This window comes from Camarhynchus parvulus, chromosome 17 (genome assembly GCF_901933205.1).
Source record: "Camarhynchus parvulus chromosome 17, STF_HiC, whole genome shotgun sequence".
In the NCBI taxonomy this organism is placed as follows: Eukaryota; Metazoa; Chordata; class Aves; order Passeriformes; family Thraupidae; genus Camarhynchus; species Camarhynchus parvulus.
In genome coordinates, this window is record NC_044587.1 from 7750944 (window position 1) to 7774729 (window position 23786).

Sequence of the window (23786 nt, forward strand, 5' to 3'; positions counted from 1 at the left end):
GCACGTGGAGGTGTGAGCACCAGGAATGATGCTTTATCCCCTTCCCACTCCATGGGGAGAAGAGTCCTCATGCTTCTCCAGGTACCCAAGTTTCTGGGTACTGTCTCTGGGGAGTTTCTGGGTGCTGTCTCTGGGGAGTCACTCCTTGCCTACCTCTTGATCTGGCTCCTGCTTTCCCATCTACCAGCCCTCTTGGTCCTTGCAGGAAGCCATGCCTGACTTCTACACCTCAGTTCACCTCTCTTTCTGGGTCTTTTCCTCAAGCTCCCTTTCTCCCACTGTTTCCTTCCTGCATTCTCTCTCCACCCTCTGCCTGCTCTTCCCACTGGGCAGTTCTTGTGCAGAGGTGGGCCTGCCCTGTCAGTGTGCCCAGGGCAGTGCTGGGATGAGCCACTGCAGGTGCAGGGAGAGCACTGGGACAGCTGGTTTCCTTCAGGCAAGAAAGATGTGCTTCCCAGCAGAATCTGCCAGAAGACATTCTTTTAGGGATTCAGTAGGTACATTAGCCAGCAAGGAAGGGAGAACACTGAGGAGCCCAGCAGGATCTGAAGGATTTCCATGGATCCTGCATCACCCTGTGCCCAGGTGGCAATGCCATCCTGCCTCTCTGGGCCTGGCTGCAAACTTCCCCCTTCCTCCTCCTCCTCATCTTCCTCCTCACCTGTCCCCCCAGTCCTGCCAACACTGCTGGGCTCGCTTGGGGCGCCTCCTTGTCCTGAGGAGCTGCAGTCTGTTCCTTTCCTCCCTCCTTCCCTCCCTCCCCTGCTCCCCTGGCCCCATCAGCTGCAGCTGGAGCCCAGCCTGCATTGTGATTTCTGCTGAGAAAACCAGCAAACAAACAAAGCCCCAGCCACAGCACAGACACCCCAGCAATATTCCCTGGGGTTGTGCTCCCTGCATCTCTCCTCCTCTTCCTCTTCAACTGCTCGCCCAGGGGTGGAGGGGCATGCCCTGGGAGCCTGTCCCTGTGGGAGGGTGCTGTGTGTGATGCTCCCTCACCCCAGAGACTGTGCTGGGCAGGGCTGGGATAAGAGTGACAGACTGAGGGCTCTGGGCTCTGCAGGGTGGAGGGGATGCTGCCAGAGCAGGCACTAAGGGAGCTGGCAGTGAGCAGCACATGCCAGGCCAGGTCACTCTGTGCCATCTCAGTGCAAGGTGCTGGGGTGGGCAGCAGGTGGGAGCATGCTGACTTGTCTTACCACCCCCTCCTTAGCTGGGTCTGGCTGTTTCAGCTGTAGGCTTCTCTTGACACCCCCTCCTCTCATCCCTTCCTCCCTACAACCATCCCAGACCATTCCCATCCTTGCTCCAGCAGGCCACAAGGGAGTGTTTTCTGCCTTCCCTACCCCTACTTCTATTTCCTAGTCATCTATTCCCATTCTCTCTGCATGAATCCCTTGTGTTGCATCAGCTCCATCACTTTCCCATTCTCGCTCCCTTCTGATGGGCTGTCCTGCTCCCTCCATCCCTTCACCCCAGCTTGTTCCCCCCCACTTCTCTCCACCAGCCTCTCTCCTGCAGGATTTTTATTCTCTCCCTCTCCTTTTTTTTGCTGTCCTTGGCACCACAAGCAGGGACAAATCCTGGTTCTGAAGGCTGAAATCCAGCACTGCTGAGGAACTTGCTGCCACCTCTGCACAAACCTTGGTTCTCCATGTGACCATGTTCACAGGGGTCCCAGGATGAGGGAAGAGATGAGAATGTTGACTCCATGTTTCAGAAGGCTTGATTTATTATTTTATTATATATATCATATTAAAACTATACTAAAAGAATAGAAGAAAGGATTTCATCAGAAGGCTATCTAAGAATAGAGCAGGAATGATAACAAAGGCTTGTGGCTGACGGAGACAGTCCGAGCCAGCTGACTGTGATTGGCCATTAATTAGAAACAACCAACATGAGACCAATCACAGATGCACCTGTTGCATTCCACAGCAGCAGATAACCATTGTTTACATTTTGTTCCTGAGGCCTCTCAGCTTCTCATGATAAAAAATCCTAAGGAAAGGATTTTTCAAAAAACGTGTCTGTGACATCTCCACACTGGAGGTTTTTCCAGGCAGCCTGGGCTGGGCAGAGCTGTAGCTGCCTCTCTGGAGGAAATGGAGCTCATGGGGGCCATGTCCCTCTCCTGGACAGGATGGTTTGGTGTGGGGTTAGTGCTGCCTCTGTGGAAAGCTGTCCCCATCCTCTTGTGGCACCATGAGCTCGAGCATGATGGATGCCCATGGATGGAAGGGGCATCATCTCTCCCTCACCTTCCCCTGTGAGCAGGGAAGGTTACCGTGAAAGAGAAATGGATGTAGGGGTGAGAAGGAGCTGCCAGCACCACGGGGACATCACCCTGTCAACCAAGACCCAGCGGAGAGCCAGAACACCACCAAGTTTAATCTGTGACTCTGTGCACTGAGAGGCTCCCACAGGGTGTGTCCCACCAGGAGCATCTCATGTATCATCTGGGTGATGAAATGTCCATTTTCAGCACCAAACAGAGGCCAGGGGTGTCCCAGGCACTGCAAAGGGGTGGTCTCCTGTGCCATAAATAGGATTTTCACTTGGCTGGGCTGAACCAAGTCCAGCATCTCCAATGCTGAGTGCTCCATTGTCTGCTTTTCTCCATTCATGTAGATGGTTCCCAATCAATACAGTGGGTGCTGACCTTAGAGGAACTGCACATCCCAATTCCTGTAGTGTTAAAAAAAAAAGAAATTGTAAACACTCTTTACATATGTGTCCACAAAGACAATGTTGTGCAGACAGATAACAAGGTCATTAACAAAGTCGATATTGACTTCTATAAACTTGGCTGAAAGTTTTCCTGTGTAAGCTGAGCAGCAAAGATGAAGCAAAACACAGGTAAAATACATTTTGCCCCCTTCAGCATGTGTATTTTTTAATAGGTTTGTCTTTTCATCTGCCTTAGTGCAGTGAGTTATGAACTTTTTAAAATTTACAGCTCCAGCCCTGTCCAAGGCCGTGTTCTCAGTTGCTGATGACCTTGCCAGACTCTTAAATGCTGGGGTTTCAGTTTCCATGCTGGGTGTCTGCTGTGGACTGATTTGTGGTGTTTCTTTGCGTGCATGTTTGATTTCAGCTAAAACTAACCATTTCCAAGCAGGAGATGAGGTGAAAATATATCACTTTGCCCACGTGAAATGAGTTTAAAAACTCTTTATTTCCACGTCAGTGGGAATTGCTGTTTTCTTCTTGCTTTGAAGCAAGGGCCTGAAATGTAAAGGGCTCCAGGAGTTTTGTCTTTTGCTGTCCAGGGAGAATTTGTCCAGAGGAAATGTCCTCAAGGTAACTCTCAGCTCTGTGTGATCTGTCCTCCCAGCCCAGCTCCAGCGCGACTCCTGCTCCCCGCAGTGGGGAGAAGAAATCTCAGTGGGAGGAAAAGCACCAGGCCCCTCTTTTCCTTCTTGTATGCAGTGAGAACTATGGACTGAGATCCTGCTAGGAGTTTCTTTGTTTCCCCCTGTGGTTTGATAGTGTTGGTTAAAGAATTTCCACCATCGCTGGTCACTGCAGCCTGGCTGGGGGCTGTGGTAGTGCTGGAGCTCACCGGGGTGAAGGAGATGTTTTTTGGAGGTTCAAGCAGCTCTTGAAGGGCTTTGTTGGATGTATTTTCTGCAGCTGTCACACTGGTGTGGCTGTGGGTGGCAGGTTTGACAGGAAGGACCCTTGCTGGAGCAGAGGCAGTGCTGGAGTCCCCCCTGCACCAGTCCCAGTCACCTGGTGAGATCCAGCTAGTCCAAGTATTCTACAGGACCATTGCTGTGGCAGCTCCAGGGCTCTCAGTCTGAGTGCTCTCACTGGGAAGGTGTGAAGATACAGAGACACTGTGACCTTGGCTGCCATCTCCCAGGAGCTCTGTGGATGCTGCATCAGTTTTGATCGATGCCAGCATCTCTCTTGTGCTCCCTTTGTGCTCTGCAGCAGTGCAGACACCACCGTGGGCCCTCCACATGAAGCTGGAGGAGATTCTCCACTGCAGGGCTGTGGAGGGAACCTCCACCAGTGTCAGTGGCTGGCCGTGCCCTGCAGCAAAGAGTTTCTCTCTATGGTGGATCTTTCTGCTGGCAAAATGTTCTCAGCACCTCAGGGGCTGGATGGAGGTGGTGGGAGAGAAGAGAGAGGTGGTGACCCCAGGTATTTTCCCTTTGGGGAACATCCTAGAGTCAAAGAGAAGAGCTGTTCCTCACCCCAGTTATAGTCCCCTCAGGTTATGGTGACTTTCCTCCTCCACCTTAAACATATTTCTGCCAGCCATAGGATGGGCACCATCTTTCTTACTGCCCAGCACAGCCCTGGAGCGCACCCAGAGGCACAGACTGAGTGAGAGCACAGCTGTGCATGATCTGCAAACATCCTTGTCCCTCACAGGCAGGCAGGGAACACCCTGCTTCCCCCGTTGTGACTGTGTTCACAGGTCTTAGGATGAGGGAGGAGATGAGGATCTGACTCCATGGTTCAGAAGGCTGATTTATTATTTTATCATATATATTAAATTAAAACTATACTAAAAGAATAGAAGAAAGGTTTCATCAGAAGGCTAGCTAAGAATAGAATAATAAAGAAATGATAGCAAAGGTTCTGTCTCAGACTCTCTGTCCAAGCCAGCTGGGCTGTGATTGGCCATTAATTACAAACATCCAACATGGGCCAATCACAGATGCACCTGTTGCATTCCACAGCAGCAGATAACCACTGTTTACATTTTGTTCCTGAGGCCTCTCAGCTTCTCAGGAGGAAAAATCCTAAAGAAAGGATTTTCCATGAAAGATGTCTGTGACACCCCATCCTCTCCCAGGGCATCCTTGGCAGGGATGTGCATGTGCATGTCCAGAGCCACAGGGCAGCTGTGGCCAGTGGAGGGGAGAAAAGGCAAGGTATGTTGGGCTGTGTGACCCCTCCTGTTCACGATCTGCTCATTTTCCCCCAAAAAAACCCTGAAACAAGCTTCTGTGGAGCAGCTCAGCCAGCTGCAGAAATGCTTAGAGGGTGGTGTGGTGAGGGGGGTGTGGAGGAGGGAGGCAGGAGAGATCAATCTCGCTCCTACTGGGAAATGGACTCAAACTCCTGCTGTGTGTATTTAAGGAGACAAATGGATGTGGAGCCTGGATTTTTAGGAGACCCCTAGGACCTTGCTTTAATTCGAAAATTGAGTAATCTCAGCATTTGCTGCAGCCATGGCCTCCTCAGAGCACACATGGTGTGGGGGCTTGCTGGGGGGCACATCCCTGTGCTGCTGCTCCCACTGGCCTCAGCAGGAGCCCAGAGCATGCCTGAGACCCTGGTGGGGCTATAGGAGACAGCTTCTTCACATGCTGGGGCTCACCAGCTCAGATGACAAGTGAGGCTGGAGCAAAATTCCCCGTTTTTTCTGCCCACTCCTTGCCCAGGAGCCATCTCCTGCAGAGCAAAGCGTGGCCACTGCTGTCCCCACTGTCCCACCAGTGTCCCCAGGCTGGCAGGCTGTTTCTAGCCAGGGTCAAAGGTGTCCCCGAGGCCATGGGCTCAGTTTGACCCCAATCCAGCACCATGGCAGAGCCTCTGGAGGTCACACAGCATCCCCAAAGCAGCCCCTGAAGGCTTGGGGACACAGAGCCAGGGATTTCTTCTTACACTGCCACAGTGTTCTTGTGGTTCAGGTGAGTTTTTGGCTTGGTCTGGGGTGTGTTTCTTTTTATTCGTTGTTGCTTTGTTTGAATACCTGCTAATTGGCCCTTGTGCTTCTCCTGTGGCCCTGGAGCATCGTGCTGCAGCTCCAGCCTGCATCCAGCTCACTTTTCCCAGGGAAGAATGGCAGCATTGTCCTGCCTGGCTGGGGCTATAATGGGGAGCTTTGTGCCGAGGTGTGAGAGTAGAGCTGGTTCCCCAGGAGGGCTCAGTGCAGCACACAGGGCTCTGATTTCCCCTCTGATTTCCCGGGTTTCACAGTGTCCTCTGCTGCTCCCCAGGATCCTGTTATTCTGTAAATAACAGAAACCAGGATGCTGCCCACCCTGGCTCCCTGCCAGCTCCCTGACCTTTCCAGCACACCACTGATGCCTCTTTCCAGGATGAAGTGCTGGGGATGCTGCTCCCGGGGAGAGGCAGCCAGGGGCAGGGAGGGTGTGAGCAACGCAGGATGGGATCACCTGCCAACAGCAAAATCCCTATCCTCCTTTGGTGTGAACCTAGAGCAGCAAAACTCCATCCTTCTTTGCTGTGAGCCCAGAGCACCAAAACTCCATCCTCCTTTGGTGTGAATCCAGAGCACCAAAACTCCATCCTCCTTTGCTGTGAGCCCAGAGCACCAAAACTCCATCCTCCTTTGGTGTGAACCTAGAGTAGCAAAACTCCATCCTCCTTTGCTGTGAACCTAGAGCAGCAAAACTCCATCCTTCTTTGCTGTGAGCCCAGAGCACCAAAACTCCATCCTCCTTTGCTGTGAACCTAGAGCACCAAAACTCCATCCTTCTTTGCTGTGAGCCTAGAGCACCAAAACTCCATCCTCCTTTGGTGTGAATCCAGAGCACCAAAACTTCATCCTTCTTTGCTGTGAGCCTGGAGCAGTAAAACTTCATCTTTGATATAAAATTAGAGCACCAAAATTTCATCCTCCTTTGCTGTGAGCCTGGAGCAGCAAAGCTCCATCCTCCTTTGGTGTGAATCTAGAGCAGCAAAACCCCATCCTCCTTTGCTGTGAGCCTAGAGCAGTAAAGCTTCATCTTCTTTTGGTGTCAACCTAGAGCAGCAAAACTTCATCCTTTGATGTAAAATTAGAGGAGCAAAATTTCATCCTCCTTTGCTGTGAGCCTGGAGGAGCAAAGCTCCATACTCCTTTGCTGTGAGCCTGGCCTTTTGGACACGAACTGCATGATCCTGGAAAGAGTCTCTGGCCTGGGAAATCCTTACCTTTCCCCACCTTTTTTGTTTTTCTTACCCAGTTCCAGAGATGTCTAGACTAAGGAGTGGCATTTACCTCCTGTGAGCAGCACTGAGCATTGCTGGAAGGGCATGGAAGGCTTTTCCTCCAGCCACCCTGCCATCATGGTAGCATTCTGTTCAGGCTGTGAAAGCCCTTCTGGAGCCTTCATCCTCCTCCAGTGGCCCTGCCTGTGCCTGAGGGAAGGTGGTGGTGCTGTGCAGGCCCCATCTCCATCCTGCCAACAGGAAAGGACAGGATGTGTCCATTTGCTGCCATGTCCCTGGACATGGGATGGAGCCTGTCTGCTGGCATGGCTCAGCCTGCTTCCACACCTCCTTCTCTCCTTCTGCACTGAGAAGAACAAAAAAAGCAAACAGAGATTGGGAAATCAGTGCAAAATCCAAAATGAACCTAAGTTCTAGCTTCCAGATCATCTCCTTTATCTGCAGCCCATCTCTGTCCAGCCTACATGGTTATCTGTGGTTGGTTGGTGGGTTTTGTTGTTGTTGTTGTTGTTGTTGTTTTTGATGCTGTTTTTTGGTTTTTTTTTTGTTTGGTTGGTTGGTTTTGGTTTTCTGTTTTTTTTTTTTTTTTTTTGGTTTTGGTTTTTGTTTGTTTGTTTGTTTTTGTTTTGGGTTTTTTTTTGTGTTTTTTTTTTATCTTCCTGTATTTCCTTTTCAATTTTTCCAGAAACAGAGATGTGCATTCTAGACTCAGTGAGCCAGATTTCCATGTCACTGTCAGCCATGGAGAAGACTAGATATTGACAGACAAGCACCCAACACGTGCCCTTTCCAGCATCCCATCTGCAAACACCAGCCCTGTGGTGTGTGCTGAGTCCTGCAAATGCTGATCTGAAAGGTTCCTTCATGTCCTATCACTTTCCCCCTCCTGGGATGTCAACCCACAGTTAGAAATAACTTAATGCTTCTCCCTCCATCAGCCAGGTCTAACAGAGGACAAAGGAAGTGTTCTTGTCCTTTCTGTTACAGAGTGTCTCAGCTATAAAATGGGGCCAAATGGCCTCCCCCTGAGCACAAATAACAACAGGAGAAAGATCCATATGCAATCGAGTGTAGGATGAATGTGCTTAGCTGATCGTTTGTTTCCTTAATATTTTTTTTATGAATAGGCTTAGCTTATGGTAAGATGGGACTTTATGGTCCTGTAAGTCTTGCTTGTGTCAAAACAAATGAACTAGCCATCCTAGGGGGGAACTATCAATCCAATAGATGTGTGTGCATGGGTGTGGGGAATCAGACCTATTATACCTTTAAGAGCAAATTAGATGCTGTTCCTATGATTCATAAAGCTATATATCTAATGGCATGACTCGTCATCTAGAAAATAAACGTTTCGAGCCAGTTTCTCATCTCATAAATTTCCCCTCTGGCACCGAAGGACATAAACTAAATGGGCTGACTCACAGGGAAACAATACAATTTGGATACTTTTAAATGAGAGATAAAATTGCCTTAGGGCACACAGGGATGTTGGGGTCCCGGGGAGTGGTTGGCAAGCACAGGACAGTGCATTGGGGGCCACTGCCATTCCCAGGGGATCAATCACTCCTGGGAAGCCCTTCATGATCCCAGACCTTCTTGGGCCTGTGAAGACATGACCACCGTGATGAAGGATGCAAAATGGAAGTGGTCATGTTTGGGATGGACTCGTGTAGGTGCTGTCTCCTGGCAGGGGGGAGAGCACTCACTGCACGCTCTGAGCACGGCAGGGAAGGACAGGAGATGTGGAGAGGAGGGGAAGGTGGTTCTCAGCCACCAGAGATCAGGAAGGTCCCTGTGCATTCATTCCCTCCTCCCAAAGGCTGCAGCTTCCCATGGGATGGATCTCAGCACCTTCACTGCATCCTTGTCCATCACTCCCGGTCCTCCTGCGTCGCTGGGGTCCCTGGTTGGGTGGCAGCTGCCATTCCCTTCTTCTGTGTGACCTTACCCATTTCTGCTCCCCATCAATTTGCTCTTGATGCTTCCCCACCCCTCAACACACACTCCCCAGCAGCAGTGGGAAAACCCCAGGAGCCACTGTCTCATAATTCCACTGGAAAGCAAGAAAAGCCATAGAATCCCAGAATCACTGAGGTTGCAAACAACCTCTAATACTGAGTCCAACCTTTAACCAATCAACCCCTTGTCACACCACAGCACTAGTGCCTCATTCAGCTGTTTCTTGAACACCTCCAGGGATGGGGACTCCACCACCTACCTGAGCAGCCCCTGCCAAGGCCTGACCACCCTTTCAGTGAAGAAATTCCTGCTGATGTCCAACCCAAACCTCCTCCTGTCCCTGTTCCCTGGAGCACAGCCCGACCCCCCTGGCTGTCCCCTCCTGGCAGGAGCTGTGCAGAGCCACAAGGGCCCCCTGAGCCTCCTTTGCTCCAGGCTGAGCCCCTTCCCAGCTCCCTCAGCCTCTCCTGATGCTCTGTTCTCTTCCCTGGACACACTCCAGCCCCTCAATGTCTTTCTTGTCATGAGTGGCCCAGAACTGGGCTCAGCACCCAAGGTGTAGCATCACCTATTCCTGGCACAGAGGGACAAGGCAGGAACAAGCCCTGGCTCTTCTCTAGCACAGAGGGACAAGGCAGGGACAAGCCCTGGGTGCCTGGCTCTCCCAGCCTGGCCCTGGCATGAGTCAGGACAGAGGCAGGAGCCAGCAGGGGCAGCCCTGCTCCCAGTAATCTGGTTAGGGAGTGGAGGTGTGCCCGCCCTAATGAGCACAGCATCCATCCCCTAACCTCGTTTGTGTGAAGGGTGACACAAGGCAGATGACAGCTGGGCACCTGAAGGATCTAATTAAAACCTTTGTGAGGCTGGGCAGGCAGAGCAAGGGGGATTGCTCATCCAGCTAGTGCTTAACTGCAGGAAAAAAGAAAAAACAGGGGGTTGACTACTGGATTTACTAAAGGGCATGGATGGGGTGGATGGGGTTTCTTCCCTAAGTTGGGGGTGTGCAGGGAGGAGCTGGGTTAGGGGACAGGGAGGGGTGGGCAGGGTGACAGGGTTGGGGACAGTGGGGCAGTGGCAGCAGTGTGACAGTGGAGCAGTGTGACAGTGGAGCAGTGGCAGCAATGTGACAGTGCAGCTGTTGCCAGGATCACCCACATCTGTCTTCACCTGCAGAGCCTGTCTGTGCACACAGGTACCTCAGCACAGGGTATTTATCTCGCTTCCTAGGGAGAGCACGTGCTTCCCCATCCATCTGCACACATCCTTTGCTGTTCCTCTCCTGCACGGACCCGCTGCTCTCTCTCTCTCATGTGTTTGCATCCATTTATCTGGGTGTCAGATAAACTCCTCTCTTCATCCCTCTCTCCAATTACTTTGGATGCCTTTTCCAGCCTAGCACTTCAATTACTTTCTAAAGAACAGAGTAAAATAATGCCACCTTTTCTTTCTTTCACCTGTTCCTTCCTTCGTTGGTTTTTTTTTCCCCAATTTTTTCCATCTGGAACAGTCCCATTTTGTAAATGCCTGGAAGCAGAGAATTTTGCAGATGCAAGAGCCTCGAGGTGCCTCGTTAAAGGTGCTGGTGGTGTTTGGGGAGAGCAACAAAACCCTGGACAATGGCAGCCCTGACGTCAGGCTCTATTTATACTCCTCCTTTCAGAAACCTCCCTGGGATGGAGCTTTTCCTAGAGTTTTCTGCTCAGTGCTGCTGCCTGAGCTGGCCCTGTGCTCCTCAAAGGGCACAGATTTATTTCTAGGCGTACCCTTGCAGCACAGGCTGTATCAGCAGGGCCAGGTTTCCGCAGGCAACTTCTCATGGAAGAGCAGTGTTGCCACAAGTGAGGCTGCTCCATGTGGATGAGGACCTGTGGAGGTGTTTCAGCTCCCAAATGTGCCTCTTGAAAGGTCAAAAGCGTTACAGAGCTTTGTTCTAGTGGCTGTGTTTTGGTGTTCTGATTATTCCAGATGGGTGTTGTGGCTTCGCAGGGTTGGGTTGGATGTTGGCTCTGTGTGTGTGTGAAGGAGAGATGTTTTTGAAACTGGAAGTTTAATTACAGCTGAAGAGTAGTGGGAGAAACCACCAGAAATCCATGTGGTACAAACTAGACCAGGATATGGAGTGAGGGATGCCCCATCCTGTGGGATGAGCACATCAGGGACACTGAAGAGTGAGACCTGGAGGGCTTTGCCAATTCTGACCACAGTTATTATTCCAGGGATTCATTGGTATTATTAGGAGCAGTCAGAGTGGCTCCTGAGGACATCCTGCAAGTATTTTCCAGGGTTTATTTTTTTTTCCTTGCAGCTAGTGCTGTTTTGCTTGCAAGTGTTCCTTAGACAAGTGAATAAAGCAGCAGTTTGTTTGCAGGAGGGCGCTTTGTGTGAATAACAAACCTGTGAGAAGGATGGAAGGGGTGCTGTTGGGAATTTGGGCATTACTTTATTCTCAGGGGGACAGAAACAGCTGGGCAGAAGGGCGCAGGGAAGGTGGAAGAGTTTCACTGTGCACAGCAGCACTGTGTGTGTTATATTGCAGGCACTGTGTGTGCTATGTTCACTGTCACAGAGGAACTTGTGCTTCTTCAGGCAGCTCCATCCTTCCCCACAGGACATCCCCATCCCCACTCCAAAAGCATTCAGGGATGAACCAGCATCACTCAAGACATGAGAGTCAAGCCCAGGGAGGTGAAGGGGCATGCCCAGGGCCATGCAGAGAGGCTGTGGCAAAGCTGGGAGGACACATTCCCCAACCCATCCCGTGTTTCCTGATCCCAGGGCTCTGCACACTCCCCCCAAAGCCTGGCCAGATTTCACTGAGTCTTTAGCACACATGTTCATGCTTTTTGTTCTCACATCAGGCCTTCAAGGGAGCCCTGATGAGCTCATACTGGTGCTCTGGGAAAGGTGATGTTATCGAAGACTGGTGCAGGTGCGACCTCAACGCCTTCGATGAGAACGGACTCCCGAACTGCAGCCCTCTCCCTCCGCCTGTGTACGTATCCTGTGAGCCCTGCAGGGTTCCCGTGGGTCACAGCCCCCAGAACCACCCCATTTCCCAGGGGCTCAGCCCATGGGCACCTCCTTCTGCACCCTTGGGGCTGGGGGCTGCAGTCCAGCCCTCCTGACTGTGTGACTGATGTCTTTAGGATATCCTGGCTCTGGCTGTGGCCCTGGAAGGTTTCCTTATAGATTTTCATCACCTGATTAGCAGGGCTTGTAGAATGGGATTTCAAATGCTGAAAGAAATGGAATTGCAGTGCAATTCATTGTGGCTTGTCAGAGCGAGAGCAAATCAGGAGCAAACTGATGGGGAATTAGCTGAGAAAGCAGGAAGACTGGCTCCAGCGAGCCACAAGGAGCAGAACACCTTCTTAGTGAGCCAATATCCTCAGAGGGGATTCATTTCCCATCTGGAGTCCAGCAAACATGCTGTGTGTTTGGAGCCAGACTCTCCATAGCCCTGTACTTGGTGTTGTCATCTACCCCGGAGCAGAGGGAGTGGACGCCTCTGCATTAGCACAGCCAGGAGCACAGAGCTCCTTCCTCTGCCTTCGTCCCAGCCCACGTTGTTCCTGCTCTGGGCAGGAGCTCCTGCACAGCTGCCCTGCTCTGGCTCTCACCCACGCCCCTCAGAGGTTTGCAGCTGGGTGAATTCACTCTGCTTCTCCCCCTCTCTCCCTCCCTCACCCTGGCCACTCAGACCTGACCCTTCCCTCCTGCGGACTCAGCCCTGCTGGGTTTCAAGAACCTGGATCTTCTCCTGTTTTGCTCCTGGGGTGCTGGCTCTTGCTCACCTTGCTGAAGTTCAGCAGCTCTCCCAGACAATGAAGACCTCTTTGGATGAGATATTTGGGGTGGCATGAGCTTGTCTTCTCCAGGAGCAGGGGGAGGCTCCCAAGGGCACACATTGCTACAGGCTGGACTTAACTAAATTCAGCTTTTTGATGCTCAGGAGCCCCTGTGACCTCTGTCCTTGGGGCTTTGTGGGCACACCCACATGTGTCAATGTGGGCTTTTCCAGGGGTGTGCTGCTTAGATTTGTGGATTCCTCCCCAGAAATGGAGCTCGTGTTAGGAAGGATGAAAATCTGACAAGAAAGTCTCACAGATATGTATGCTTAGCAGAAAGATTTTTAAATATAGAGTCTGATGAAGGAATAGGGATGGAGGCAAGTTTTGATATAGAAGAAAAGAATTGCTGAGCCAGTCTCACTGGATAACCAAGGAGGCAAAGGGTGTGTTAGTTAGAAGGGGTTTTTATGGCTTAGAGCAAAGGATAAACCCACCCCAAACAAGAAGATATTTTCACCAAGCAGAAAGATAGCACAGGCAAACAAGTCAGCAAAGTTGCAAGTAGAAAAAAGGTCTCAGAATTTTCCACTGCAAGAAAACTGAAAAACAACTTCTAGCTTAAACTGTGATGTACTGACTTTTAGTGATTGAAGAATAGTAACATGAATATGGTAATGACAGTAGTTATGATAGGCCATAGATAAAGGTTAAGGTACAGATTGGTCTTACTGTATTAAGATGCTCAGCAAAGAAAAGTCTATAATGCAATATAACCAAAACCAAAGGGTCTCCAGGCCTGCCTGCAGCTGGAGCTGACAGCTGTAGGCACAGCTCTGTCACCCACCACCTTGGGCTGCTGTAACCTCTTGGATACAATAAACTGCATTTTGGATACAATAAACTGCATTTTGGAGAGCCCCTGGAGTCCTGCATCCCTCATTCGGGCTCTTACACTCATATCTTGTTTTCTCGCTGTCTCCCGCCCAGCCTGCGGCTCTCCCCCAACGTGGAGCCCTCCAGCACCGTGGTGTCTCTGGAGTGGCTGGATGTGCAGCCTGCCATCGGGACCAAGGTGTCAGACTACGTGCTGCAGCACAAGAAGGTGGATGAGTACACGGACACAGACCTTTACACAGGTGGGTGTGAGGGAGGGCAACCTCCTCCTCGTGGTGCAGAGGGCTCCTGGCCATGCTTCCTGTGCCCTGCCTGGCTGGGAGCAGCTGATTTGGTGGGGAATAGAGCCAAGGTGTTGCATGAGGTATCAAACCCACTCCAGTTAGGAGAGATTTCTGGAATCTTCTGCAGACATGGTGATTTGAGAGGAAGGGAAACTACAACAACACAGTGAGACAGGAGGAAATTATTTGCCCAAAAAGGGCAGGGGAGCTGTGAGCTGGAGTTTCTGAGGTGGGTGTTGATCTGATCAGTCTGAAATGCCCCAGGGTGGTGGTTGTAGGGGGAAGGTCAAGGTCAACAGCTCAAGGGCTTTGCTGGTCTGTTCCTGTGAGTGACCAGTGACCCACCTTTGAAAGGACATTTTCAGTTGTCTTGCACACCTATCAGAGGAACTCAAAACCTACAATATTTAGGGAGATCGCTTAAAGAGTACAAAATTTCTCCAAGAGAACCTGAAACTTTCCCTGGGTTGGAGTTTAGTTCTTAGGCTTGTACTGAGTGCTCTACACTGTAAAAAGGCTTTGTCAGCAGCTCAATCCATGCTCCAGGAGCTGCTGGACAAGGCAGAGGGCTGTGAAGGATGGGACTTGATTTGGGTGAGTAAATGATGGATTTCAGAAAATAGGACCTGAGACCCGGAGTGATAGCAGTGCTGCAGGGAAAGCCAGGCAGAACCTACTGCTTTTGGCATGAAGATTTTGGATGTAGTTTTTTAAAGAAACTCACAAAAGGTGTCAGGGGCAGCTGGGCAGTTGATGAAAGCAGAAATTTACCTGGGACAGGGCTGGTGTTGGAGTGCACAGCCTCACAGTCCACATGCAGATTTGCATGGCCTCCCAGGGCACCCTGGCAAGACGTTTAGCTGTGTTTCCCTGTTGGGAAGACAGGCTCAAGAAGATCATTTAGACCTCACAGCCACAGGGAAGTTTCCACCCTCTCTGTTCACCTCAAGCCCATCTATTCTGTTTCCGCAACATAGATGCCACCATATCCAAAACTCATGTGCTACAAGAGCTGGCCTGTCTCTGTTGGAGAGAGCCACATCCCCACCTCCTGAGGGATTCAGCTGTTTGTGGAGATCCCTGAAAGAAGGAGCAGGGGTCTCCACAAGCAGGAGACCTGCAGGAAGTCCCTGGCTCATACACCAGTCCCATCCCTTGGGACCTTTCTCCTGCATCCTGCCAGCATCCCCTCCCAAAGCTGCCTGATGTGGCCACGGACTCTGGGTTATGTCTCTGGTTTCATGGCATGGAAGAAGGTTTGTTCTTTGTCTTGGAGGGGCACCTTGCAGTAATGGAGAAAGAAAACAAGCTACCAAAGGAGGGGCTTTGTTTTGGATGGGGATTCCAGATTGCTCACACATCACTCAGGTGAGGCCAGACCAGGGAAACATGGGGCTTCTCCTTTGAAGTGGCTGGATCTTTGCCTGGCAGCCAGAGTAGGAAATACAGATTATTATTATTATTTTCCTTTTATGACTGCCATGTGTTTGACAGGCAATTGAATTCATTGTGGGGAGCTTCCCTCCCCTCTGCCTGCTCTGAGGGACTGTTTGGGACAGAATGACCCTATTAACAATTAAAGAGAAAAGCCAATCCTAAATCTCTCCCTTTTTTTTTTTTTTTGTGTTGTTTATAACCAAACAACATTCCTGCCTTCATTCCTTTCTTACCCTTCAGGCCTCCAATGCCAGATGACTTGATTCCTTTAAATACCTTGTGTAGGTTTGCAGAGGTGCTGACTGCTACAGCTCTCTACAGCCAAAAATCCTGTCCTGAACATCCCCTGAGCACCATCACCCACCCATCCTGCTGCACCACAGCTTCTCCCCTCTGAGCAGCATCCACAAAAACAATAACTCAGCCTCACAGGGGGAATCTTTGGGAGGGGAGTGTGGGAAATGAAATTGGGATGGCTTTTGGAGTGTGGGATATGAAATTTGGATGGCTTTTGATGCATATGGGCAGATCTTCCTTCCCCATCAGTCTCCCAGGTGCTGGAAGGGAGGAGCAGGTTGTTCCCATTGCTGGGAGGAACATCACAGGTATTTGCAGAGGGGGCCAACTCTGGGCTGGGAGGATTTGGCAGCATCTTGTAGGGCTCTTGAGGATGCTGCCACTCATCCCTTGGAACTCTTGAGTTTAAATGAGTGGGTTATTTGTACTTGGACTGTGGTTTTGTTTGCTTTATTCCAGTTGTAGACATTTCTTATTGTGATTCCTGACAGGGGCTAGAGCTCTGCCAACCTGTTCTTTATTCCCGAGGCAAACTAGGTGGTACCTGGTCCCAGCCTCACCTGCCTTCTGCCTTCCTCCTGCCCCTCAAAACCCTCGTCTCTCACCCTTGCAAAACTCCTTGGCCTCCTCCTTGCTCTGCAACCGGAAGATGTAACCATTCCCTTGAGCCAGAAAACATTTGCTCCTCTTCCTCTTGGAGCAGTCAGGAGGGAGTTTTGGGACTGGTCTGATGTGGGTCCCCTCTGCTCCTGCTGGGCTCCACGTGAGACAGGGATGGACAGGGAGCCTGCGTGGCTCGGGTGCCCTCAGCTGCATGAGGTTTTTTAAGAGGCTTGTTACTGGTGCTTAGAAAAACACAGCCCTTGGCCCATCTGAGGCAGAGAGGAGGTGAACTTGTGTGTGAAACAAACCACGCTTTCAACACCAGCGTGCTCGGGAGCCAGCCGGGGAGGCGGAGAGCAATTACAGCCCAAACTGTTTATTAAAACTTGTGGAAATTACTCATAACTCCATGTGTGCCACGGCTTTGTAGTTGAGTGATGCTCTTTGTTTGAACGTGGGGCTCTCAGAGAGGGCGTGAGGCGCACATGTGTGTGTGTGTCTGTGTGTCTGTGTGTCTGTGTGTCTGTGTGTGTGTGCAGCCAGCCCGCCAGCGCATTATGTCATGGACCAAGCAGGCGCTGCACTTGAGAGAGGGAGAGGGAGAAATGTGTTTTACAGGGTGAGGTACAAACCAAAATGGCTGTGAACATCTGGAACTGATATTAGGCTTGGAAAATGTTTTCTGTCACTCCAACACTCCTCTGGAGGAAGGTTTGTGAAGTTAAGAAGCTCCAAAGGGGATGAGGGGGAGGGATGAGGGGGTAACATGGCTGTGATGCAAAGAGCTTTTCATGTCTCCGTTCTCTAAGCTGGGCCGTGTCCCTGCATGTGCCAGACTTGGCACCTGGGCTGTCAGCACTTGTTGTTGTTGTGGCCCTGGCTTAGGAGGTCCCCTGGACCAGCTGAGCCCCCCTTACCTGAGAGTGCAGCATCTTCCAGCTTGTTCTGGAAGACAGAAGGATCCTTGCCCTGGTTCTGGGGCTGGGAGCTGGGGAGCTAAGCTGGGAGGCCTTGTCTGAGAGCTGAAGGGTGAAATCCTCAGGAGGGAACAGGCAGACCTATGCCTGGTTTAACAGCACCTGGACCTTCTCTGGTGCCCACCTGGGAGGTCAGACCCACCTGGATTTGGGGAGGCTGCTGTGAGTTTGTGTAATGCAAGGTTTAGAACTAAAAAAGTGTTTTGGATGTGTTTTTAGAACATTTTGGGGGAGGAGGAAGGGCTGGGCCTGGCTGTGTGATGGATTGGGGTTTGTGGTTTGGGCTGTGTTGCTCCTGGGGTGGTGGCTGTGTTGCTGCTGTGATGTTCTCAGTCCCTTTCTCTAAGTTCTCTCCCTGGTGCAGTTTTCTTCCCCTTGTGCCCCCACCTCTGATGCTGCTGGGTCTCTGAACACCCATCTCTGGGGGCCTGGGGGGGCTGCCATGTGCCTGCACAGGGCATGGTGAGGAGGCTGGGGAGGGAGTGGTTTGAGGACATCTCAAAGAACTTTGCTGGTGATAAGTCAGACTTCGCACACTCTGACACAGGAATGGACTCTCCCTTAATCTGCAAGTGGAGGGCACAAAACAAGACAAAGAGATAAAATTCCTTCCCTGAGGTCACAAGAGCTGTGAACTAATCTCAGCATGGGGCAGTGCTCACCTGTGAGGGCAGAGACAGGGGCAGGTCCTGGATCCCCCAGCTTTGTGCCCTGTCCTGCGGTCACTCCTCCATGGACCCTCAGGCTCTGAGCCAATCTGCATCCCCCAGTCTTCCACCACCGCTGGGGTGAGCAGCCCTGGATGTGAGCACAGCACAGGCAAGAGCTGTGTCCTTGAGCATGAACTCACCTCTTCCTGCCTTCAGTATCCAAGTGGGTTCAGCTGGGGAGATGCAGAGGAGCAAACATCACTTGCTGTCCCCGTGGCTGAGGTGTTGTCCCAATGCACTGCTGGCTCTGTGCTGCTGATGGCAAATCACAGAAGGATTAGGAAGCTCTGCCCCTCTCCCAGCCCTTCATCTTCTGTCCTGCTCTGTGCTGGCTCCCACACTGTGGTGTTGCCCCTTTTCTGTGGTACTTTGTGACCGTGTTCACAGGGGTCCCAGGATGAGGGAAGAGACGAGGATCTGACTCCATGTTTTAGCAGGCTGATTTATTATTTTATGATATATATTGTATTAAAACTATACTAAAACAATAGAAGAAAGGATTTCATCAGAAGGCTAGCTAAGAATAGAAAAAGAAAGAATGAATAACAAAGGTTTGTGTCTCAGACAGAGTCTGAGCCAGCTGACTGTGATTGGCCATTAATTAGAAACAACCACATGAGACCAATCACAGATGCACCTGTTGCATTCCACAGCAGCAGATAACCATTGTTTACATTTTGTTCCTGAGGCCTCTCAGCTTCTCAGGAGGAAAAATCCTGAAGAAAGGATTTTTCATAAAAGATGTCTGTGACAGTACTTCACAGCTCAGTGTGTGCTGACAGCTGGATCAGGGTAGCTGGGCACATTGTGGGGTTTTGGCTGAATAAAGTATACAGCAAACAGATAAACAGCTCACCTGCTTCTGGTTTGGGATGCCATGTCCAGGCAGGACAGGTGAGGTCTCAGCAGAGACTCCCAGGCTTTAACTCTGAGGATGTCAAGGGATCCTGGCTGCTCTGGGGTGTTCTTGCCAGGGCAGTGACCACATTCATAAGAAGTAGCCCTCATCCAGAACAGCTTGTAATCCTCAAAGAAAGGAGAACAGGAACACAGCCTGCTGAGTGTGAGCTTGTTGGAGACCTCAGAGCAGGAGAATGCAGAGTCTGGCAGCTGGCTCAGAGCCTTCTGCTGTTCTGAGACCCTCGAGACCCCAGACTGTGGTATGGAGCAGAACCAGCAGGTAACCTGGGAAGGTGTCTGCGCACCAGACAGGGCAGGAAGATGTGCAGGAGTGGAGAGAATGGTTCTATAAAACCTGTGCACATCACCATGCTGGCATTACAGACTGCTCTGGAGCTGAGCTGCTCTGCAGAGGAGCCTGTGCTCAGCATCATGTCTATAAAAGAAAGAGGTCAGCTCAGAAGGCTGAGTGTTTTGTACACTTGCAAGTTGTGCTCTGAATTGAGGCCCGGGAGTGTCTTATTTATAAATAACTTCACAGTTGTGACATGTCTGGATGGCTGGGGATGTATGGATATAGCTAGGGCAACCAGCTCTTCCAGACACCCTCTTGTGTGCAAGCTGTGCTGCTACTGCTCCCTGAAAACCTGGGCTAGGCTGGGAGGAGAGCAGAAAAGACTGTCTGGCCAGAGCAAACCCTGTTCCTGTCAGAAAGGAGTCAGTGCAATCTCCATGCAACCACGTTACATTCCCATCGTAAGCCTTACAGTCATCTTTAAGAGTGCTGACTGACAAACTGGGCACCACAAAGAGCAGCAGGAGGAGCTGACGCTGCCCTTAGGAAGCTGTAGGTGCTTGAGGTCCAAATGAACGTTGCTCCTGCCTCTTCTGCAGCTAACACATGGGTAAAGATGTTTTCAGCACCCAGAGTGCCCTTCTTGAGTGCTGAATCCACTTCACTTGCTAGCAGAAGGAAAGATGATTCAAAAAGAAGCTTTTGAAGTGAAGGTCAGGTTTTTGGAAGCTGCTTCCTGGGATGTGTTGTGTAATAGAAACAAGCAAGTGCTTAATTTTGGCCATTACCCTCACTGTGAAGCTCGGATTTCTCTCTCCCTGGGACAGCTATAGTTATTTCCACCTACCAGTGTCATTTTTGTATCCTGGAAAGCAGAAGGGAGGTGGAGGGTTCTCAACTCTCAATTATGTTTGAGTCAGTTGCTGAAAAATTTCATTAATTCACATTTCCATATGGTTGTTCCAGGGGTTTTTTATTTTTATCTGCCCAGACACCTTTTGGCCAGAACTGGGCATTATCTTTGCTTTCTCCCAAATCACTTTATAGGTGGAGACCTGGGACCGTCTGCCCTTTTCCTGCTGTCTGCAGAGGATGGAGCAGCCTGGCTGGTGCCACGAGTGTGTCATGCACTTCAGGAGCAAACTTGTGTTTGCCAAGGGCTTTGCGCTGTCTGCTCAGAGCTGCCTCTCCCTCAAGGACAGCTGTAGATGCTGCCTTCTAGCTAAGAAGCCTCTGAACTTCTTACATGGCAGTTAATGAGGCCAGCCGTGGAGTTTTTTTACTAGTCTGTAATTTTATCCTCTAGGATTAAGTTTCTCCTGATCTGGAAAAGTCAAGGCCACAAATCCATCTTGTCAGAAAGCATCAAAAGCCAAGGCTGCTAACACAGCCAGACGGATAACAGCATGTGAGTGCAGAGCAGTGGAACTTTTTCACAGGAGCCTTTATTGACTAGACAGGCTTTTTTAATCAATAAACTGTGGCTGGAATTTGGAGGGAAGCTCAGTCTGTGTTTGCAAAGCTGGTGCTTGGCAATGCAGCCCTGAGCTATGTGGAAAATACAGGCTCTGGGGCATCTGTGGATGCAACACAAGCTACTCTGGGAGGAAACTTGGGCATCCTCACTGAGCAGAGAATCTGGGTCTTCCCTTTCTGGGCTCTCAGTGATGCCCAGACTGAGATCCTCTGCCAGGGTAGGATCTTCCTGCAGATTTTGCATACTGCTCTCATTCTAGCCAGAGCCTGGGATGATGTCCTGAATGGGATGGGGAATCTGCTTTCCAGTCCTCTGGCTGCAGTTGAGCTTTCCCATGCATTCAGCACTGTCAGGTGGCTGAAACACAATCCAAAAAGTTAGGCAGGGTCCCTCCACACTTCTCTGGAAGGAAATAAGGATAGAAAAGAGATCCAAAGAGGCACAAAGAGTGCCTTGGGACAGCCTGTTGTGTTTGAAACCTCTCAGCCCCAGCACAGGAGGTGCTCTGGGCATGTTGCAGTTGTCCTGTGCTGTGATTGTGTCTGGTGCCTGCTCTGTCCTGCCAGCACTGGCTCTGCTCTAACCTTCACCATTCCTCAGGCACATCCCTGTTCAATGGCACATGGTGGCACCAGCCCTTCTTCCCCTCTGCCTCTGCCAGGCTGGGCTGGGCACACTGTGTGTGCTGAGAACCATCATCCTCTGCTCCCCAAAATGATGGGGCCTCCTGCTGTTGGGCAGTGGCTCAAGGTGGGGTCTGTCATCTATCCCCCATGTTGTTCCAGTGTGAGGGAAGTTCACTAAAAATGGAGAGGGATTAAACCTGAGTCAGGGGATTTACCAATTAAAATATCTGCTCCTCCTGCAGGTTTCATATGATCCAAGAGAGACCCTCCCCATCTCCCCTGTGACCCCTTCCCAGTTTGTTCAGCTTGCCAGGGATTGAGATCTGGCTCTTAGAAGTAGGGGGACAGCTGGGTCTAGGTTACATTTTGTGCTGTTTAGATAGGATAAACCTTTCCTCCCTGTAATTGGGTGACTGGGCTTGTGAGGTTTCCCAGATATTAATCTGGAGACCCTAGAGGGGGTCAGATTAGGTTATGGAGACATAATAGGAAATTCTGCTCTGGCTAGTTTGGGTTATGGGGGATAGGGTGGATACTCTGCAGCATTCCCCTGCTGGCTTCCCTCTAATGGGGCCTGCAGGGTGGGGTCAAGGAACAATCTTATCTCAGCATCAGGTTGACTTGGGCTTTGCTGGGAGCTGCTCTCTGTGAACTCTTCCCCCCGCCATAATCCTGCTGTTCCAGAGGACAGGACCATGACCCCTCCTTTGGAGAAGGGAGGGGTGGGTGGTGCTGACCTGCTGCTGCTGGGGCTCCTTCACAGGGGAGAGGGAGTCTTTCTTCAAATGGGCTTTGTGTCCCCAGCATCCTTGGGATAGCAAAACCTTTGTGCTCTGAGGTGCTGTCGTTTGGACTGAGTAAAGATCTTCCTCTTGCTGCCCCATGTAGTGCCAGTCGTGGGGAAGGGGTTGATGCAGCCCACAGGGGATCATTTAGTGAGCATTTAAGTGCATGTGCCCCTCTGTCCCACGTGAGAGATGTATTTGAGGAAGGGTGTCATGTTGATCTAGTCAGAGCCAGTAGGATGAACTTGTCCCTGTGGCCAAATAAGTGTTTTGGAGCTGTACTGATGAGGAACCCTGCACTGGTTCCTCACCAGTAAGCAGTGAAGCAGCATCCCGAGGTGTCCTGGAGAAGGGACACCCACCACATTCGTGCTGCGTTGGTTATGTGGGTTAAACCCCCCTCCTGTTCCTGCTGTGTTCTCCTCCCGTGTTCGGGAGCAGGACACAAGTTCTGCAGAGACAAGGCTGACTCCAGGCACCAGTCTGCAACACTCCTTCCAGCCCTCGTTTCTTTTTATTAACGGTGAGATGACAGATAGGGGATGGCCATTAATTTAATAAGGGATGTTTCTGATCACGACTGCAGAAGCAAGATCCTGAGGTTTTCCATGGTGTTCTGATGACTCACCCTGATAAAACAGGGTGAGGCTGGGATAGGAAATACCTCACTGGAGCTTGGAGTATGGCAGTGGCTCTTCCCACAGAGCAGCCAGGCTTCTACATCTACAAGGATAGCAGTCATTCTGCCATCCTTGGCTGGGCCAGCACCTTCCCAGTGTGATGATTGCCCCCACTGGGAAGAGCTGGATTTCAGCTCCAGAGATGCCCAGTGCAGCTGGGTGATGCTCACTTTCAGTTTTCCTGGTGTCTGCCCTGATCACCTGCCTGGGGTGATGGTGGAATCAGGGAATGTTGAGTTGTTAACAGGGATTATTTTCCCCCCATTCCCCACCAGCCCCTTCGTGGCACACTCAGGAGGGCAGTGCAGGCTGGGCTGTGAGAGGAGAGCTTGGACAGTGTGACAGATAATGCCTGGCTTTCCTTTATCCTGTTCTGTCATCTGTGCAAGTCAATAAATCTCACCGACTCCATTGTTCAGATTAGGGAATTGGAGCCAAAAATCATATGTGGACTCTAAATCCAGAAGAGCCAGTTAAGAGCAAGGGCTCACAATTCATGTGCAATTAACAGTTACTGTGCTGGCTGCCCTCAAGCCCCAGAAGTTCAACTCTTTGGCTGCAGATTTTTTCAGATCTCACTTGACAGTTCCTGTAGAAAGCCTTGGAGTTGTTCTGGGAGATGGGGAGTGTCAAACACAGGTGGATGTGTCCATCCTGCTGGGACACAGTGACCAGGAGGGATAGCTACCCCCAGCACCAAGGAGACCACCCTGTCTGCCTCACCCTGATGGTGAACCTTCATGAACAGGACGTGGCCACCCCATCTGCCTGCCCTGGGGTGTGCCAGACCCGCTGGGGACAATGTGCAGTGGCTGCAGGGATTGTTCCTCCTCAGCATCCTGACTTGGTTGGGGGTCTTCCCATGGCCTTGTAGCTGTTGGATACCCCCAGGAGGATGGGATGGTGTCTGTAAGCACAACACCATCTCAGCACCCTCCCCTCTGGGGGTAAAGGCATGAGCCCATTGTCCCCTTTTTGAAATTAAGGGGCTTTCTTCGATATCTCCCAGACCTTTTACATCCTCCCAGATGATCTCAGAGGAGCTGCAGTAGATGCTTAAAACTGAGTGCTGCAGCCCTCAGACCTCAGGAGTGGCTGTGCATTCCCTTCCCAGGGAAGCTGGGAGGATTTTTAATGCTGGCTCTGCCTG

The 23786-nt window shown here is 51.0% G+C and overlaps 1 protein-coding gene across 1 annotated transcript in view; it reads left to right on the plus strand.

The window, feature by feature from the left end:
• ASTN2 (astrotactin 2) overlaps positions 1 to 23786 on the plus strand; it is a 353207-nt gene that overhangs the window by 253888 nt on the left and 75533 nt on the right. Inside the window, exons 18-19 of the mRNA XM_030961750.1 lie at positions 11739 to 11872; positions 13659 to 13807. Coding sequence (XP_030817610.1) covers positions 11739 to 11872; positions 13659 to 13807 — 283 coding nt within the window. The remainder of the gene's footprint in view (positions 1 to 11738; positions 11873 to 13658; positions 13808 to 23786) is intronic.